The 19,085-nt window shown below is 60.2% G+C and overlaps 1 protein-coding gene across 1 annotated transcript; it reads left to right on the forward strand.

Annotated features, from left to right (window-relative positions):
- Positions 1-8,188: 8,188 nt before the first annotated feature.
- On the forward strand, positions 8,189-18,628 carry YJU2B (YJU2 splicing factor homolog B). The gene is made up of 10 exons (XM_040990862.1): positions 8,189-8,243; positions 10,715-10,875; positions 11,956-12,009; positions 12,584-12,666; positions 13,821-13,876; positions 14,507-14,567; positions 15,539-15,681; positions 15,768-15,940; positions 17,592-17,730; positions 17,829-18,628. Exons 2-10 carry the CDS (start codon positions 10,873-10,875, stop codon positions 18,356-18,358), a joined length of 1,242 nt encoding a protein of 413 aa, XP_040846796.1. The 5' UTR covers positions 8,189-8,243; positions 10,715-10,872; the 3' UTR covers positions 18,359-18,628.
- The last annotated feature ends 457 nt before the right edge of the window (positions 18,629-19,085 follow it).

Genomic DNA, 19,085 nt, shown 5'->3' on the forward strand with positions numbered 1-19,085 from the left:
GCTGAGTGACAACCTCCACCCACCACGGGACGTGCAGGGCAAACCTGAAGTCTCAGAATCAGTGTCAGGGTCAAGTTCAGACTCAGGATCAAATGCAGGAGCACCAGGGTCCTGAGGCCCAAGGACACGAGGCTTCCACAACAGGCTCCACCCACACAGGCTGGGCACTTGGAGGGCAAGCCTCAGGGTGGCTCCTTCCACCTGCCCAAGTCATTCTACCAACCCTCCTCCCTCTCTTGCTGGATTAAACTTGGCCTTGCCTAAGGGATGGCCTGGAAAATCCTCGCAGTGATGAAGAACACAGCGCTGGCAGCAAGATCTTAGAATAGAATGCAGTGCACCCCGCACATTTAAACCCACCCTGAGCCCCAGGACCTGCACCAGGGGTGACGGGAAAGCAGGAGCTCTCAGAGCGCTTCCTGTTAGGGCTGAAGTTTACCTGGGTGGATGCCTGCACTTGTCCCGCCTCATCCAGGAGAAACACACCCAGGGTCAAGACAGCCAGTCGGGACAGGGAGTGATGGGACTGGACTGATTCTTACAGCCCCCATTGGGGTGCTGGGGCTCAGAAGGGCGGGGCGGGCCAAGAAGCCGCCTGGTAAAGAAAGAGGCAGCTGCAAGCAAATGGGAGTGCCTGCTGTAGCCCTCAGGTGACATGGCACGTACATACAGGTGGCAAAGGCGCCCCTGGCCTTGTCCTTGGGGCCACCTGGGAGGCTTTGGGCTTGGAGTCAAGGAGGGGTCGTGGAGAGAGACACCAGGGGCGCCCTGCTGCCTCCCCGACCCCCACGTCCCCTTTTGGTTGTTGATGCAACTTCCAGCCGCCCCTCTCAGGTGCCCCAGCAGGTGCCACCAGCATAAAGGGGCAGAGGAGGATGGGGCGGTCCCAGCCAACCCTAAGAGGGGGCCTGGCAAGCAGGAACTCGGTGGGTGGTGGAGTTGGGGATGTGGGAATGAGGAGCGGGTCATGAAACTTTGCCCCCCACAGCTGCCCTTGCAATCTGAACAACGCCTGCCCCTCCTCCCCAACCCGTCCTGACTCGCACAGGGTGCCCAGTTCTCCCTGGGCTCTGGTGAGCTCTGGGCAGGTGGGGAGGGGTCGCAGTGCAGGCGTCTGTCCACAGCCCTCCACACATATACACCACACCCCTCCCCTGCTCGACCCTCTGAGGCTGTGGGGTGACCCCGGGCGAACAATGAGACGGACTGTCCTCCAGGTAGGGAGGAGGGACGGTGGAGGGGGTGGCACCCCAAAAAAAGGGAGATAAACGAAGAAGAATTAAGGGAAAGAAGTGAAATTTGGGGAGTGCACCACCTCTACCAACCTGCCCACCACCACCTTCCCCCAGGAAAAGTCCTGGCCCCTGGGAGATGCACTCACCCGGCTACTGGGCAGCCCAGCCAGCCCTGCACGCGTCCGGGACACCCGAGGCAAAGGCGATTGCCCCCAGGCCACGGCTCACTTAGAACGGCATGGAGGAGAGAGAAAGGGAAGCTGCGAACTGGTGACTTCCACTGGGGCAGACTGGGGGATAGGAGCTCCACTGGGCTGGGTTACCAACAGCCAAACAAATTAAAGAGGAGGAAGAAGGGGAGGAGGAGGGGAAGGAGGGTCAGAAAGGGGAGGAGGGGAGGAAGAGAGAGAGAAGGGAGAGGAGGAAGGGGAGGAGGAGGAGGACCCATCTCCTGTTCCTTCCATGCCTGATCATTTCCAGTCAAGCCCTTCATGGTGATCCCTGGTACAGGCAGAGCCCCTCAGAGCACACCCCCTCCTTCCCCCTCCCCACACCTTGTGTAGGGTGAGGAAAGAAAACTCATTGTCTCCTCCAGGGGCCCTGGGCTGGAGTTTCAAAAAAGAGATTGACTTAGTCTATAGCGTCCCCTTTCCCAGCCGCTGTCCAGCTTCCCTTAAGGAGCAGAGAAGCGGGAGTAAATGGGAGCGAGGGAGGAAGGGAAGGAGGTGGGATAAGGCAAAGATTCTCTTTCTGTCACTAGCTTGCTCCTTGCCAGGAGTTTGTGACTAACTCTCCAGCAGCCGCTTGATTGCAAGCTCAATTATTCACGCTGCAGGGAAACGAGCAGCAGCTCAGAGGACAGCTGTTCACCCAGCCCTGGGGTCTGCAGGGTGCCTTGCGGAAAGAGCTCCCCGCAGGTACCCACCCCTCAACCCCACGCAGACTCCGCCCCACCCAACCCTGACCCCTCCTCAGGAGAGCTAGTAGACTCCGAATTCCCAAAGTGCCATGCCATCAGCAGGAAGCCGTTGCCCTTAGCTCGGATGCGGACACGCACTGCAAAGAGGAGACACGGCAGGTGCCTGACACAGAAGCCAAGGTGTCCCCTTGGGATAAATACATTAATGAATGAATTACTGAATAATAATCTCCCAGTTGGGTTGATCTGAGTGGAGCTCAACGGATCCCTTGCACTGCCCCATCCTCCTCCTTTGGGGATGATTTTTCTTTCTTTTTTTTAACATTGATTTATTTTTCTTTGGAAGGCAACGTTACAGAGGAAGAAAGAGCCATCTTTTGCCAGCTGATTCACTCCTCAAAGGCCACCATGGCTGCAGCTCATTCAGAAAGGACCACACCAGTCACATTCCGTTATTTTCCTTTTTTTTTTTTTTAATCGACACTGGCTACTCGATTGCACCACCTTCTGGAATTGGAGGATGTTGCATTTATTGTTTAGCTCTTTCCCCCTGGAAGACCAGCTCCAGGGGACACTGGCTTGCTTTCCAGTCCCAGCTCCACTGCCAGCAAGTCTGTACGGCATAGCAGTCACTGCGTCATGGGCGTGCAGCAAGCATTTGGTCTAGGACTCCATCAGACAAGCAGGCTTCGATTCCTAGCTTCCAATCGCTGAGGCCAGCATCGCTCTCAGGCAGGGCACAGGAGGTAGGGGGCGGCTGATGGCTCAAGAAGTGGAGGTGCCTGCCACTCACATAGGACACGCGCATGACTCGCAGCATGGGAGATATTCAGGCAAGACTTTAGCCTTGCACCTGTGTGGGCGATCCAGAAGAGGCTCTTGGCTCCTGGCTTCGGACCGGCTCAGCTCTGGTCATTGTGGTCACTCGGAGAGTAAACCAGCAGATGGAAGATCTTTCTCTGTCTCTTCTTCTCTCTGTAGCTTTGCTTTCAAATAAAAATAAATAAATCTGGGGTGGGGAAAAGGTACTGAGCTAAACACGACTATTTTTAATGAAGTGAAATGAAATACAGCAATTCTGACAGCTCCTTCTGGGCTGGGATCTTGGACGATTCGAGTCCCTGGGGGAATTCCCTGAACGTCAGCCCCCTTCCACTGTCCTTCACGCTCCCCTGCACCCATCAGGACAGTCTCCTGTTCATGGTCCAGCCTGAGTGTCACCTGCTGCCTGGGGACCAGCTCACGGTGGCGGGCCAGGCACAGCCCCCGTGGGGCATCTCAGCATCACACGCATTGAGAATCAAGAGCACAAGTGTCCAGCTTAGAGACCAGCGTCCGCGCTGGTTCCTCCAAAAGCCCTCCGGCCCAGGAGCCGGCACTGTGGTGCAGTGGGTTAAAAGGCCGCCTGGGATGCCAGCATCACTCAGGAACCCTGGGTCAAGTCCCAGCTGTTGTGGTTCCCACTCAGTTTTCTGCTAATACACCCCGGGAGGCAGCAGGTGAGGGCCAAGTTTGTCAAAACCTCCCATGTGGGTGCAGGACCCAAGTCCTTGCCCATCACCAGGGAGTACATCAGCCCCGTCAGAAGGGGAACGGGGACTCGAACCCCAATACCTCATCATCACACTCTTCCTCCATTGAGAAACCAATCCAGTCAAGCCTGCATGTCTTACCGGCTCTGATTCCCTCGAGAACCCTATCGAATCTGGACATGAACATGTCTGCGTGTGTTTTATCTTTGCACGTTTTATTTGAGAGACACGCATATCACAGACCGTGAGAGAGAACCCCAGACGCCCGCAGCCGTTGTGTCTGGAGCCACAATGAAGATGCAAGAGCCAGGAGTTTGACCCATGTCTTCATGTGTGTGAGTGGCAGGGACCGAGCCACCACCTGCTGCTCCCAGACTGTGCGTGACCAGGGAGCTGGAGTCCACAGCCAGGGCTGGATCTCAAACTCGGGGGACTCGTGTGGACATGGACGCCTGAACTGGCATCTCCATGTCTTCAAAGAGAAAGATGCAGGTTTGTACTTATAGGAATCAGTTACAAAACCAGAGAGAGACCTTCCATCTCCCAGTGCACTCCCCAGTTGGTGACAACAGCATGCTGAATGAAGCCAGGCGCTTCCTGCGGGTCTCCCACGCGGGTGCAGGGACCCACAGCCTGGGGTTGTTCTCCTCTGCTTTCCCAGGCCACAGGCAGGGAGCGGGATGGGAAGCGGAGCAGCCGGGATATGAACTGGCACCCGTTTGGGATATCAGTGCCACAGAGAGAGGATTAGCCTGCTCTGTCACCGCGCTGGCCTCACATTTTTCTCGCTTCTTCCTCCTGTCATGTATATCTCACCCATCTGTATGCATTCTCGGAGTTTCTTTCTGCCTACGTACTCTCCGTGTAGCTGGAAGTTGTCACGCATCCGTCTCTCCGTGAGCTATGGATCTGCCACGAATCCACCTGCAAATCCACGCTCCCTCTCAGCCGGATTCACAGATCCTAAACTCAGCTCATCGGATGGGTCCTACTTCCTTTTCTGAAGAGAACAACAGAAAGCCTGACCACGTGAGGCGCCTTGCCCGAGGCCTCCGCACGCACGAACAGATGGCAGACTCGGGATTCACCAACCCGGTCCAACTGGTCCCTTCGCCCGAGCCTGCCGCCTGCCGCCCGCCTGCAGGCTCTGTCTGTGTCCCCGCACAACCCAGATGGAAGCCGCAGGGCGTGGCCTGGGTTGACCTCAAAGCTGGACGTGAGCTTTCCGCCCTGTGGCACCCACCTTTGTGAATGTGACGTCCCACGGGGCCCCCGTGATGATGTGCGGGCAAAAATGATTTTTGTTAAAGAATTTGCATATAAGGGAGTGTGTATCATGTATTTCATGTACACACGTTTAAGAGCATGGTGATGCCTCCCACGTCGCCTGCCTCCCTCTCACACTCCCACCATGCCCCGTCTCCTTCCTCCCAACAAATAGTATTTGTGATCAGGCCAGCTGGCAAATACCAAACCTGCAAACGATATGGATCCACCCCCTGCACTATTATTGTGCATTTAAAATGTATATCTATTTATTTAGGGCCTGGCGTGGTGGCCTAGCAGCTAAAGCCCTCGCCTACAACATGTCAGGATCCCATATGAGCACTGGTTCTAATCCCAGCAGCCCCACTTCCCATCCAGCTCCCTGTTTGTGACCTGGGAAAGCAGTGGAGGACGGCCCAAAGCCTTGGGACCCTGCACCTGTGTGGGAGAGCCAGAAGAATCTCCTGGCTCCTGGCTTCAGATCGCCTCAGCTCTACATGTTGCAGTCGCTTGGGGAGTGAATCCTTGGATGGAAGATCTTCCTCTCTGTCTCTCCTCCTCTCTATATATCTGACTTTGCAATAAACATAAATAAATAAATCTTTAAGAAAAAAAAAGTATGGAGCGACAGAGAGAACTCCCATCCCTTGGTTCATTCCTGGCTGGGCCAGGCTGAAGGTAGGAACCTGGAACTCCATCTGAGTCACCCACGTCCGTGACAGGGACCCGAGCACTCGAGGCACCGCCCTTTCAATGCGCCAGTAGGAAGCCGGGTTGGAAGTCGAGCAGCTGGAACTTGAACCGGTGCAAGGTCTGGGGTCTTCCTCTGCTGGCACCCACCTGGGAGATCTGGCTGGGGCACCTGGTCCCTGGCGTTGGCCTGAGACAGGCCTGACCACTTGAGTGTTTGGGAATCAGTGGATGGAAGACGCGTGGCATGACATTGCCTTCAGGTCCAGTGGGTATCAATGAGACACAGGTAAATTAATGTCATCTTTAGAATAGCGTATTTAACCCCCCCAGGTCCGGTCCGCCACTAGGTAAGGCCTGATGCTACTGGGGCGGAGTTATAGCTGCTGACAGTCACTGGGATGCTGGGGGCAGACTTACCCAGGAACCCAGGTGTGCAGGCTGCACAGCAGGTCTGTGGCCTCCGTGCGCCTACCTTGCAGCGCCGGGGGTCTCCCTGGACCCCCACAAGCATGACTGTGGGCATCCTGAGTTTGAGTCTTTGCGTCCCTCTCTGAGCCAGCTGAAGGGATTGGCTGCCCCTTAGAGGTGACTCTTGGTCACATTTTCCTGTCTCCTTGTCTCCTGTCCTAAAAATAGGCTTCTGCCGGGAGCTGCCGGGGCTGTGTAGAGCTATTTCTAGCCTCAGGATCCTGGAGCGGCAGCCTGGCTGGGCTAGGCTGGACTGGGCAGAGGCGCAGCCCCTGCCGTGACCCAGAGTCCATTCCTGACCTATGCATGGGGGTATACAAGATGGGGGCCCTGGGAGGCCGAGGGGTGCTGTGAGCACAAGGGCCCACTCATATCTCCATGGAGGGCCCAAGTTGGCGCTCAACAGCAGGTCAGGCAGAGGCATGGAGAGAGCCGAGAATACCCACGCATGTCAGAAACCGCAAGAGAAGCTCTCGCAGGGCCTCAGGGTTTTATCCAGGAACCTCTGCTATGTGTCTCTTTTCTTGAGCCAGATATCCATGTCATAAAAACCTCTTTTTCAGCTCCAGTGCTGCAGCCTAGCAGCTAAAGTCTTCCCCTTGAACACTCTAGTATCCCATTTGGCCGCCAGTTTCTGTCCCAGCTGCTCCACTTCCCACCCAGCTCCCTGCCTGTGGCCTGGGAAAGCAGTGGAGGACAGCCCAAAGCCTTGGGACCCTGCACCCGCGTGGGAAACCCGGAAGAAGCTCCTGGCTCCTGGCTTCGGATTGGCTCAGCTCCGGTTTCTTGCAGCCACTTAGAAAGTGAATTGGCAGACAGATCTTTCCTCTCTGTCCTCCTCTCTGTGTATCTGCCTTTCCAATAAAAATAATAATAAATCTTTCTTTAAAAAAAAAAAAAAGATTGTGTGCACAACCAGCAGCTGGGACACAAACAACTTTCATGCAAAGAGAGTAAAATTCTGGTTCTCACTGATGAGTTAAGGGAGGGATCCCCAGAGCCAGGCTGCATCCAACCCACTCCAGGACGCCTAGCCTGCAAGGCTCCGTCTGTTGGGGAGAAAAACAGTAGAGAAAGGAGGAAGATTCGGAGCCTGAATGGGTTCTGGACAGAAAGCGCATCATTTCCAGGCCACTGAGGAAGTGGTCTATTTTAAGAGATCCTGCGATGACCCCTTTCGGAAAGAACGGAATTAGTCATCCCTTCCCGCTGTCTGCCAACTTCGGAGAAAAGTTGGGCTCGCACTGCAGCCTGAACCAACCAATCCACAGCAAGTCCAAAAAGCTCCGCCCACCGGTCTCCATGGGCAACCGATCAAGATGAAGACGCGGCGGCGGCGCTATCGTCCCGCCCCCTGTTGTCTTGACAACCGAACGGGCGTCTGGGACAGGATCTCAGACCTGTGCCCGGACTCCTACAAGCTTCACTCCGCGTGTGCGCGCGTGCGTGAGGGCGGGCGCATGCGCTTTCGCGGCGGGCGAGCTGCCACCGGAGCCGAGCCGGTAGCTTGGAGCGATTACACCCACTATGGGGATCCTAACAATAAACGGATACAGAGTCAGGAGCCAGGAGCCTCGTCCAGGTCTCCCACGCGGGTACAGGGTCCCAAGGCTTTGGGCCGTCCTCCCCTGCTTTCCCAGGCCACAGGCAGGGAGCTGGGTGGGAGGTGGAGCAGCCGGGACTCGAACCGGCGCCCATACGGGAAGTTAGCGCCATCGGGGGAAGGATTAGGCTGTTGAGCGATTGCGTCGGCCCCTTTAGTCACACCGATCTTTGGGGAACCTTTCCACTGCTGCACCGACAGCACCTCAGCTCGCTTCCGGGGAGGCGCAGCGCTTTCGGGAGGCGGGGTCAGAAAGCCCGCCCCCCATTGGACCTGGCAAGGAGTGGGCGGAGAAAGGGGAGGAGTGGGACCCAGTGACGGAGGCGCGGTGGAGGGGCGGGACTGGGCGGGCAGGAGCCGAACTGGTCTACGACAGTGGCTGGGCGCACGTGGTCGTGGCGGGCGCTCAGCCAATCAACGCTGGCTTCGCTGTTGCCCCGCCCCGCGCCGCTCAGCTCCTCGCCCCGCCCCAGCCAGGGCGCGCTTCCGGGCAGCGTCGCGGCGGTGTGGCGTCAGCAGGCGGGCGGGTAAGTAGGGGCTCTGGGGCTGCCGGGGAGCCGCCTCGGCCTGCTGGTCTGGGTGCCGGTGGGCTGTGCGGATTGATCCGGGAGTCCGGAGCCCTGAAACGGGACGTCCCCAGCAGTGACCTCCGACCCAAGTCCCTAAACCCCACACCTCACTGCAGCTCGTATCCGCCAAGTCCCTAAACCCCACACGCCACTACTGCCACTATCCCCCAGTCCCTGCACCCCCACACCCCACTGCAGCCCCTGTCCCCCAGTCCCTGCACCCCCACACCCCGCTGCAGCCCCTGTCCCACCATCCCTGCACCCCCACACCCCGCTGCAGCCCCGTCCCACCATCCCTGCACCCCCACACCCCACTGCAGCCCCTGTCCCCCGAGTCCCTGCACCCCCACACCCCACTGCAGCCCCTGTCCCCCAGTCCCTGCACCCCCACACACCACTGCAGCCCCTGTCCCACCATCCCTGCACCCCCACACACCACTGCAGCCCCTGTCCACCATCCTTGCACCCCCACACACCACTGCAGCCCCTGTCCACCATCCCTGCACCCCCACACCCCACTGCAGCCCCTGTCCCCCGAGTCCCTGCACCCCCACACCCCACTGCAGCCCCTGTCCCACCATCCCTGCACCCCCACACACCACTGCAGCCCCTGTCCCCCGAGTCCCTACACCCCACACGCCACTACTGCCACTATCCCCCAGTCCCTGCACCCCCACACCCCATTGCAGCCCCTGTCCCCCGAGTCCCTATACCTCACACGCCACTGCGGCCACTATCCCCCAGCCCCTGCACCCCCACACCCCACTGCAGCCCCTGTCCCCTCAAGTCCTGAGACCCCCGCCGCAGCCCCTGTCCCCCCAAGTCCTGAGACCCCACCACAGCCCCTGTCCCTCCAGTCCAGGACTCCTGTCCCCACACTGCCCAGGACCCCTGGTGCGATCCCTCTCCTAACCCAGCGGGCTCTTGGCTTCTTCCTCTGCCCTGGGAGGTGAACCCCACCATCAGGCCCCGCTGGCGTTCAGAACCGGAGAGCCACACAGAATAAACCGGCTTTATTAAAGGGCACGCCCCCGGGCGAGGGTCACTGGTCCCATACAGACAGCAGGCCAGGGAAGTCGTCTGTGGGGACCAAGAGGGAGCTGTAAAGGTGGGGTTTGGGGGTGGCCATGGAGGGCGCCTGGTGCTACGGAGTGCTGTAGGTTCCTTCCGACTGCACAACTCATTGCTGGACTGAGGGGGGGCTGGCCACTCCCGGTGTGGCCTTCTCAGCCTCCTCCTGGGGGGCCTGCACCCACCTCCGCTGGGCCTTGCACCCATGAAACCTCATGAGAAGTAACCCTTATTACCCACGTTGGGCAACCCACTGGGTCCTGCCAGCGTGCCTCAATGCGACAGACCCAGAGCTGGCCCAGCTCAGGGGTGACCCCAGCTGGGACCCTACCCCCAGCCAGGGCTACTGTGACGTCTATAACATCTCTCCCTGGCCCTCCAAGACAAAACTGTCAGCTTAACGGGTACGCTGCGTGTAGAGATGTTGAATTTGGAGTTGCCTTGGGCAGTATGAAACCGAATAATTTGGGGTGAGGAGTGCAGAGGTTCGTGGGTTTGCTCGTTGCTCGAATTTCACTTGTGCACCCCTTTTGGTGTGACGTGCCATTCCCTGGAGGTGCCAGTCTCAGTACTTATTGGCCACAGTGGCCTGAGGCTGGGGCAGGTCAATGCCAGGAGACAGGGGTTTTCTCCAGGTCTGCCATGCCGGTGCAGGGCCCCCATGACTTGAATCATGTTCTTCTGCTTTTCCCTGGTGCATCAGCTGGTTGGATATCTGTAGGGCAAAACAGATTGTTAGAGTCTGCAGGCCGGCCCACCGGAACGCCCATAACTGGTTAGTCACCACCAGTCACTATTCCACATGTATGATTATTGATCGGTCCCATGCGCCAGGTCCCAAACAGCAAACAGTTGAGCCAGTTAACGTTCGCCCCATGAGGCCATCAGCAGGTTCCAACCTGGCCGTGCAGGTCTCCCCTTTAGGTGACAGGGGCCCAAATGCTCAGGTCACCTTCCCATCGCCTTCCCAGGCACCTTAGCAGGAAGCCGGATCGGAAGTGGAGCAACCAGGACACGAACCGGCGCCTGTACAGGATGCCGGCGCTAGCAGTAGAGGCTGTGCTTGCTACACCACAGTACCAGGCCTTGTACTTGGCCATGAGACCAGTATGAGGGAGTGGGGCAGAGGAAGGGCTTGGCAAGACAGACCGGGGTCCCAGGAACTTGAAAGCTGTAGCCTGCAGCACTTGGTGTCCCTTTATGGGTGCCGTTCAAGTCCCGGCTGCTCCACTTCCAATCCAGCTCCAAAATAAACACGTATCTGATAAATTGATGCGTGTTTCCTCATGTGTGCTGGTTAAGGAGTTAACTAGCCTCTCTCTCTCTCTCTCTTTCTCTCCCTCCCTTCTTCCCTCCAGGAGGATTACTCAGAAGGCTCTCCCACCCAGTGCCAGCCTCATCTGAGCTGACTGCACCACCAAGCCAGAGACCTCCTGCCCGGGCAGCAGCAGCAGGTCAAGAGGGGCCGTCACAGCTTGGCCCCCTCGAGGGCTGAGACCCGTGAGCAGCAGCCAAGATGGTGAGTGGAGGGTGAGCCCCGTCCTCCCGGGCTATGCTGCCCCCACGACGGTGGTGCTGGATGACGTCGGGGAGTGGGACCAGGCTGGAATGTCGCCTACAGGAACCGTCCGGGTTCAGTTACCCTGCATCCTGCTGATGCAGGCCCTTGGGGACAGCGCAGGCCACAGCGAGGGCTCAAACTACCAACGTAGGAGACGTGCCTCAAGTCCGGCTCCTTCTGACCCCGCACAGCCCACTGTGGGCATTTTACAGTGAACCAGTGCGTGAGCGCTTTCTCTCTCTCTCTGTCTTTCAAAAAAAAAAAAGTACAGGTATATTCTTTTTCTATTTTTTTTAAATTTTTGTCTCTACTATTTTTACAAGATTTTATTCATGTTGTGTTCCCTACTACAATTGGGAGGATGCAGAGATTAGCACTGGCCACTGCGCCAGAAGGCTGTGTGAGTGTGTGAAGCGTTCCGTAGTGTGCAAATAGAGATGTATTCGTTTCTACTGGAAAGGCGGATTTCTGGAGAAAAGGAGAGAGAAAGATCTTGCATCTGCCGACTCACTCCCCAAATGGCTGTAACAGCCAGGAGCCAGGAGCCTCTTCCGGGTCTCCCACGCAGGTGCAGGGTCCCAAGGCTTTGGGCCGTCCTCCACTGCTTTCCCAGGCCACAGGCAGGGAGCTGGATGGGAAGTGGGGCTGCCGGGATTAGAACTGGTGCCCACACCGAATGCAGGGTACCCTGCCCATGGCTGGGCCAGCCCTGTCCATGTTCCTTTTCATGCCAGCGTGTCAGTAGACGCCCTTGAGCAGAATTGGGGTCTCCTCTTGGGGTGTCCCACTAGCTGGAATAGTGATGTTTTTTTTCTTTTCCAAACCTCCAGACAGAGCTACTTGGCTTCCTGTTCAGACCACAGACACCCCCCCAAACCCAGCTTCCTCTGTGTCCATGGCCATGACCTGGGCCCGCCGCAGGGTGGAGAGATTGGGGGGCTGTGGGGGAGGGAAGCCGTTACTCCTGTGCTGGCGCAGGGCAGGTGCTGTCCCCCATGGCCTTCCCTGAGTCACCCCCTTCTCTCTCGCACCCTCCAGGGGGAGAGGAAAGGCGTGAACAAGTACTACCCCCCGGATTTCGACCCCGAAAAGGTAAGCGAGTGGCCGCAGCCTCCCCCTCCCAGCCCCGGGCATCAGTACCTCGGGACACACACACACACACACACACACACACACACACACACACGGCAGGCATCAGTACCTCGGGACACACACACACACACACACACACACACAGCAGGCATCAGTACCTCGGGACACACACACACACACACACACACGGCAGGCATCAGTACCTCGGGACACACACACACACACACACACACACACACACGGCGGGCATCAGTACCTCGGGACACACACACACACACACACACACACACACACGGCGGGCATCAGTACCTCGGGACACACACACACACACACACACACACACACACGGCAGGCATCAGTACCTCGGGACACACACACACACACACACACACACATACCTGCCTGGCCGGGACCCTCCGTGAGGGCTCTGGGCCGGGGGCGGGCAGGGGCAGGGGAGTGGCGCTGGTGGATGCCACACGTCTTGGAGTCTCAGGGGGCGCATCTAGATAGGGTGGGCCTCCCACCTCGGCCGTGCTGACCCGCCCGCCCCTCCCTCTTCCTCCTCTCCGCACAGCATGGCTCCCTCAACCGCTACCACAAGAGCCACCCGCTCCGGGAGCGGGCCCGCAAGCTGTCACAAGGCATTCTCATCATTCGGTAAGGCTCAGGGGCGGCCTGGGGTCGCCCCCCACCCGGCCCCGCACGCACGTGCATGCCACCTCGCAGGGGTACCAGGGAAGCTCGGCACCCCCTGTGGGAGCAGGGGATGTGTGTGATCCAGCCATGATGCAGCTGTCAACTGCCGTCACATAACAAAAGTGGCAGGTGCTGCCATGGCCCAGGGAAATCGGACCAAACAGAGTTGGCCTGGCCTGGGCATCCCCGGGCCAGGGAAGGTTCTCTCTCCCTGTCTCGCTCGGCTGGGGACCAGCTGGCCTGAAGGACCCTTACCTCCAGCAGCAGGCTTTACTGTGTACTGGATTCTCCTGTGGCCAGGCAGCCCATGCTGGCTCCCCCTGGACTGTCAGGCAGGGAACAGGAGGCCCTGGCTCCATCATCCCCTCTCCAGGATCCGGGGCTGAGGGACAGCAGGCCGCATTCCCACTGCGGGAGGGGGAGCTGCCAAGGCTCTGCCATGAGGTGCCAGGAGCCAGGACAGACGGCTTCCCCTTTCCTGCTTCCCTTGGAGTGCCCCTCCTCACCATCCCCCACCTTGCCCCCGTATCCTGGCCAGCGCCCCAGCGTCCTCCAGGGTGGACAGAGGAAGGCAGCTCCCATACACCATCCACACCTCCCAACCTCCATGACTCTTATTCTATTCCTTCCCAGCTTCGCTCATCGGAGGGTCAAACCTCCCTCGAGGTCTGCCACATGCTGGGTCACTCCCCCAAGTGCCAGCGGCAGCCAGGGCTGGGTCCCACCCAGGCTGGAGCCGGGAGCCAGGAGCTCCATCCGGGTGTCGCACGTGGCTAGCAGCGACCCAGCAGTCACCTGCTCCTCACAGTCCATTGCCACTGCTCGGAAGTGTGTCTGCACCGCGTGGGGGTGGCGTGGGGTCGGGAGCAAGGCACATGAAAGACAGACCTATAGCCGAGAGAGAGAGACAGACAGAAAGAGAGAGAGAGAGACCCCCCAGCCCGCAAGATCTCGGTCAGCCGATGGGAGCAGCTGGCTGACGGGGAAGTGTGGGAGCCACAGCGGTTCTAGGCTTCTGCCCAAGGGGGTGTCTGCTGCCCTGCCCACGCTGGGGTCGCAGGCCGAGGGCGGGTGCGGGAGCCACCAGCTGCCCATGCGCGTGTCCTCTCGTACAGGTTTGAGATGCCGTACAACATCTGGTGCGACGGCTGTAAGAACCACATCGGCATGGGTGAGCCCCGCGGGGGCGGGAGGCAGGGAGGGAGGGCACGGAACACGTCCATCTGCTGGCTCACCTCCCGGATGGCCTCCCCAGCCCTGCCCGCAGCTCCAGCCGGGTCCCCCTTGTGGGTGGCAGGAGCCAGGCACTCGGGCTGTCCTGCTGCATGCCCAGCACGCTCGCAGGGAGCTGCGCAGCCGTGGAACCTTGGCACTCCTGCAGGGGATGCCAGCCCCGCTGGTGTGCTACCTGCTGTGCCTACGGTAGCAGGCCCTGCCCACGCAGCGTCTCAAACATTGAGCCCCCTAAGGAGGCAGGGCTCTGGGGACTGCCACTCCCACCAGGCATGGGAGGGTCACCCAAGGTGCCACGTGGTTAGGAATCTGGCCCTAGGGCACCTGGGAAGACGGCAGGTGCTTGGGCGGGAGACCCGGACGGTGCCCCTGGCTCCTGACTCATGCCTGGCCCATACTCGGCCATTGTAGCACCCGGAGAGTGACCAGCAGGTGGCAGGTCCATCTCAGACTCATTTGCTGTGCCTGGTACCCCTCCCCCTGGTGAAATACTGCCCTGGCCTGCCCTCTCCCACCCAGGGCAAGGTGGAGGGGGTCCCAGGCTGACCCTGCACCCCCTCCCCACCAGGTGTTCGTTACAATGCAGAGAAGAAGAAGGTGGGCAACTACTACACGACCCCCATCTACAGGTAGGGCAGCCCGGGGGTGGGCAGGGCGTGAGGGAGTGAGTCCGCCAGTGCCTAAGGATTGTTCTGGAAGGTGCCTTGGACTGTCTGCCTCCCCTCCTGCCCCCGAGGCCATGCCTTGCCGCCCAGAGCCATCCAGGGCTGCTGGTGCCCTGTGAACATGCCTGACCCTTTGGGCTCCTGCTCCCACGTGCACCCCATCCTGCTGCCACCCTGGGGGCCCCTGCTCTCCTGCAGACACCCCCCATAAAGCCTCTGAGATTCACTGCTTAGCCTTGGCACTCCAGTCCCCCTGCCCAAAGGCCTCCTCTGAAGGAACACTCGCCATCTGACACTGCGTGGCCGCCCATCCCCTACCTGATGCCGTGCTGGGCTCCCCCTGGCACCCAGAGGAGGCCCCGGCAGGGCAAGGGGCCTGGCACAGCCTCTCTCTCATGGACCACACTGTGGGATGTGGACACCGAGAATGCCTGAATGTGTGAGTGGATGAGCCTCCCCTGAGTGAGTGAATGAGTGAAGAGGCAGGTGGAGACATGCAGACGTGACCAAAGGGACAAGGAGTTGCTACGTGGAGGGTTGAATAAATGAAGAGACGTGTGGACAGCTGAAGGAATGAGTGAAAGGGGTAGCTGAGTAGACAAACAGGGAGATGAACAAACGAGCCAACTTCAGCCTCGCTGAGGGAGGGAAGATCAGGCTTAGCGTGTCTGTGCCCCCACATGCCCCATCCAGCTTCCCCCCAGGAACAGATCCCTGCACCCCACAGGTATGAAGAGCAATCCCAATTCCTGATTTACTTCCTAAAGGCCTACGACAGCCGGGACTGGGCCAGGGCACGACCCAGGCATCCCCACACCTTCCCTGCTGCCTCCCGGGGCCATGCAGGAGCAGGAAGCGGAAGTCAGGAGGTGGACTGCCCCATGCGTATTACCCACGGGCAGGTGTGATGGCCATCCTGACTCTCCCCCCGCCAGGTTCCGGATGAAATGTCACCTGTGCGTCAACTACATCGAGATACAGACAGATCCCGCCAACTGCGACTACGTGATCGTGAGCGGTGCCCAGCGCAAGGAGGAGCGCTGGGACATGGAGGACAACGAGCAGGTGCTGACCACGGGTGAGTACAGGCCCTGTGCCAGGCCCTCTTCGGATCACCTGCCGCCAGCCGCACCCAGGCCCGGCTGAGACCCACATCTCCCCCAGAACACGAGAAGAAGCAGAAGCTGGAGACGGACGCCATGTTCCGCCTGGAGCACGGGGAGGCCGACCGCTCGGTGCTCAGGAAGGCCATGCCGACCCTCAGCGACATCCAGGAGGCCCAGAACGCCTGGAAGGACGACTTCGCACTCAACAGCCTGCTGCGCCGCAAGTTCCGGGTGAGCGGGGCAGTGGAGGGCAGCAGAGAGAAGGGGACTTCCATGCACTGCTCTGTCCATGCCCGGCAGTGCCCACAGAAGCCAGGCCTCCAGGGCCTCCATCCGGGTCTCCACGCAGACAGCAGGGCCTCATGTCCTTGAGCAGCCTCTCCGGGGCTGGAGTCAGGACCCAAAGTCAGATCCTCTTTCAATTACTTATTCATTTTAAGATTTTTTTCTATTGGTTTGTTGGAAAGTCAGATCTACAAAGAGAAGGAGACACAAACAGATCTTCCATCCACTGGTTCACTCCCCAAGTGGCAGCAACAGCCACAGCTGAGCCAGTCCAAAGCCAGGAGCCAGGAGCCTCTTCCGGGTCTCCCACTCAGGTGCAGGGTCCCAAGGCCTTGGGCCGTCCTCACTGCTTTCCCAGGCCACAGGCAGGGAGCTGGGTGGCAGTGGAGCACCTGGGGGTGTTCCCATAGCCATCCAGAATGCCCCAGCTCAGGGACTGGCACGGCCATGTTCAAGTTCCTGGAGCTCTGCCCTCAACCCTGCAGCCGTCCTGCTGCGCCCCAGCTGGCCCCACACCTGCCTCCTGCCACCCCACCGCCAAGTCCATCTCAGCATCTTCTCTCCTGCTGGGCCTGGGCTGCATCTCGGCATCAGCAGTTCCCGGGAATGTCCAGCAGAGGGCGGCTGTGAGCCATGGTCAGCGGGCTGCCCCCTTGGCCCTGCCTGCCACCCTCGCCCACACCACTCCCAACCCGGCAGGTGTCTCTCCGTGGTGGGCTCAGGGCACACGCTGTGCCCACCACCCCGAAGCTGTTCCCTCACTCACGGGGAGACCCCCACTGACGCTCCCACAGCCACCAGCCCCGAGTCATGCCACCCCCTTCACGCTGTCCCTCTGCCCACCGGCCGGGGCCCCAGTGTCCCCAGGGAGCCCCAGCACAGTCCTGTAAGCCCTGATGGAGACATGTTCCCCCAGCGTCCTGTCACACCCTGGGGTGGCGTCACCACTGGGGGAGCATCCTAGGGTGACTTACACATGCCAGGCTGGTACAGCAGACTTGGTCCTGTGTCAAGTGAAGGGCCATGCTCTAAATGCTGATGGAGGGGAGCAGGCCGCCCCCCGGGACCCCCACATCTCCCACAGCGGCACTCGGATGCCACCCCAGGCTATTCCGTGTCCCATCCAGCTCCCCGCTGATGCCCTTGGGGAAGGCGGCCATTCCTGGCACAAATACTTGGTCCCTGCACCTACGTGGGAGACCCGATGGAGCTCCTGGCCCAGCCTGGCCCAGCCTTGGCTGCTGTGGGCATTTGGGATGTGAGCCAGCACACGGAGGATCGATCTCTCTCTCTCTCTCTCTCTCTCTCTCTCTCTCTCTCGTCACTGCCTATCCCATAAAGGTTTTCAAAAGTCCCAGTGTCACACGGCAATAGCAAATATCCGCTGCCTGACAGGTTCATGTGCTGTCTTGGTGGAATGAATGAATGAATGAATGAATGAGAGTGGTGCAGGCGCCTGGAGGCTCCCACCTGCCCCTGTCCCAGGCATGTGTGAGGTTCAAGGAGCAATTGGTGGCCACACCTGCTCCCCAGGAAGCCGGGGTGACCCCCCGTGGGAGGGGAGAGGCGGAGCTGTGATGCACGCCCCCCCATGCAGGAGAAGAAGAAGGCCCTGCAGGAGGAGGAGGAGCGGGACCAGGCGCTGCAGGCCAAGGCCAGCCTGACCATCCCGCTGCTGCCCGAGACCGAGCATGACCGCAAGCTGGCTGGGCTGCTCAAGTTCCAAACGCTGGACTGTGAGTGCAGAGGGGTGCTGGCGGGGAGGGAGGGGCGGGGTGGCCCCACGCTGCCTTGACACCCCCCCCACCCCACCCTGCCACCCCCTCCTCCACAGCCTATGAGGACAAGCAGAAGCTGAAGCGCTCGGAGATCAACAGCCGCTCCTGGTTCGCGCCAGCAGCGGCCACAGGCCCCGGTCCAGGTCCCAGCCCCGGCTGCAGCAGCAAGGCCAACAGCGTGCTCAAGAAGCTAGCCCAGAGCCGCAGGCCCGCGCCCGCCGGCCCCACCATCACCGCCCAGGACCTGGGCATCGTGCGGCTGCCCAGGGCGTCACGGGAAGACTCTGGCGACAGCCCCCCACCTGCAGCTGAGACCCCCAAGGCTGCCAAGCCACAGGAGCCAGCCTCGGCACCCCAAGATTGTTCTCAGCAGCACGTGGAGACTAAGGAGCCCAAGGCCCCAACACCCAGGAGCCAGGAGGGGAGCTGCCGGGAGCCAGCCCCCGCCCCGACCCCGGCCCTGGCCCCTTGTCCAGCACTGCCACCGCCTGGAGCCCCCCGCGAGACGGCCCACCCCACCCCACCCCCCCAAAGCCTGGGTTCCTCCCTGGTAGCTGACTACTCAGACTCCTCAGAGAGCGAGTGAGGGCGGGGCGCCAAGGGACTAGGACTGCAGACCCCCGCCCCGCCTTCCTGCCTGCCACACCCCGGGGGCGTGTGCCTTGGGACACCAGTCCCCCCTGCACACACACACACAAGCACTGTCACTTTGCCCTTCCTCCATGGCCCAGAGCCTGCCCTGCTGCACCCCACCAAGCTCCCCCTCCCCAGTGGTCGGAGTGCCGTGGGTTTCTGGGGTTTGGCCTGGGATCCGGGGTGAGCTGCACAGGCTGAGCAGGGAGGGGTGGGGATGAAGGGCCGCGGGATGGGACCTGCCCTCAAGGCGCTGGTGTGGACCTCTCCTGAGTCCCCCAAGTCCGAGGGGAGTGGACTCTGCAAGGGCGTCGTCGCTGCCTTTGCAGAAAATAAAAACACGGGTGAGAACCACCCCGTAGTATGCCTGTCTCAGCCCTGGGGCGGGAGTGGGCATTTAAAAATACAGAGGGGGGACAACGGAGGGTACCCCCTGCCCCCTTCCCCCGGAGTCAGACGGTGCTCGAGTTTGCCAAGACCCTCTAGCAGGTGGAAGCTGGCGCAGGCCCCTCTGCCAGCCACGGGATGCAGCGGCCGGAGGTTCCCTGCGCCAGCGCCTTCAGGCTGGCCTCCTGGGATTTGGGAGAAGCAGGCTGTGTGATTCCCACACACCCAGTTCTAGGGCTGCTGCGCGCCTGTGCGTCCGGCTCCGGAGCTTTCCCCGCCCAGAGACCTGGTCC

Source organism: Ochotona curzoniae, unplaced genomic scaffold, assembly GCF_017591425.1.
Source record: "Ochotona curzoniae isolate NIBS_2020 unplaced genomic scaffold, NIBS_Ocur_1.0 contig_605, whole genome shotgun sequence".
Taxonomy (NCBI): domain Eukaryota; kingdom Metazoa; phylum Chordata; class Mammalia; order Lagomorpha; family Ochotonidae; genus Ochotona; species Ochotona curzoniae.

Excerpts from the sequence above, each read along its gene's own strand:
- YJU2B (XM_040990862.1), top strand. Across the intron at positions 12,667-13,820 it reads CAAGGCATTCTCATCATTCG|GTTTGAGATGCCGTACAACA; the intron begins GTAAGGCTCAGG and ends CCTCTCGTACAG. Across the intron at positions 15,941-17,591 it reads TGCTGCGCCGCAAGTTCCGG|GAGAAGAAGAAGGCCCTGCA; the intron begins GTGAGCGGGGCA and ends CCCCCCATGCAG.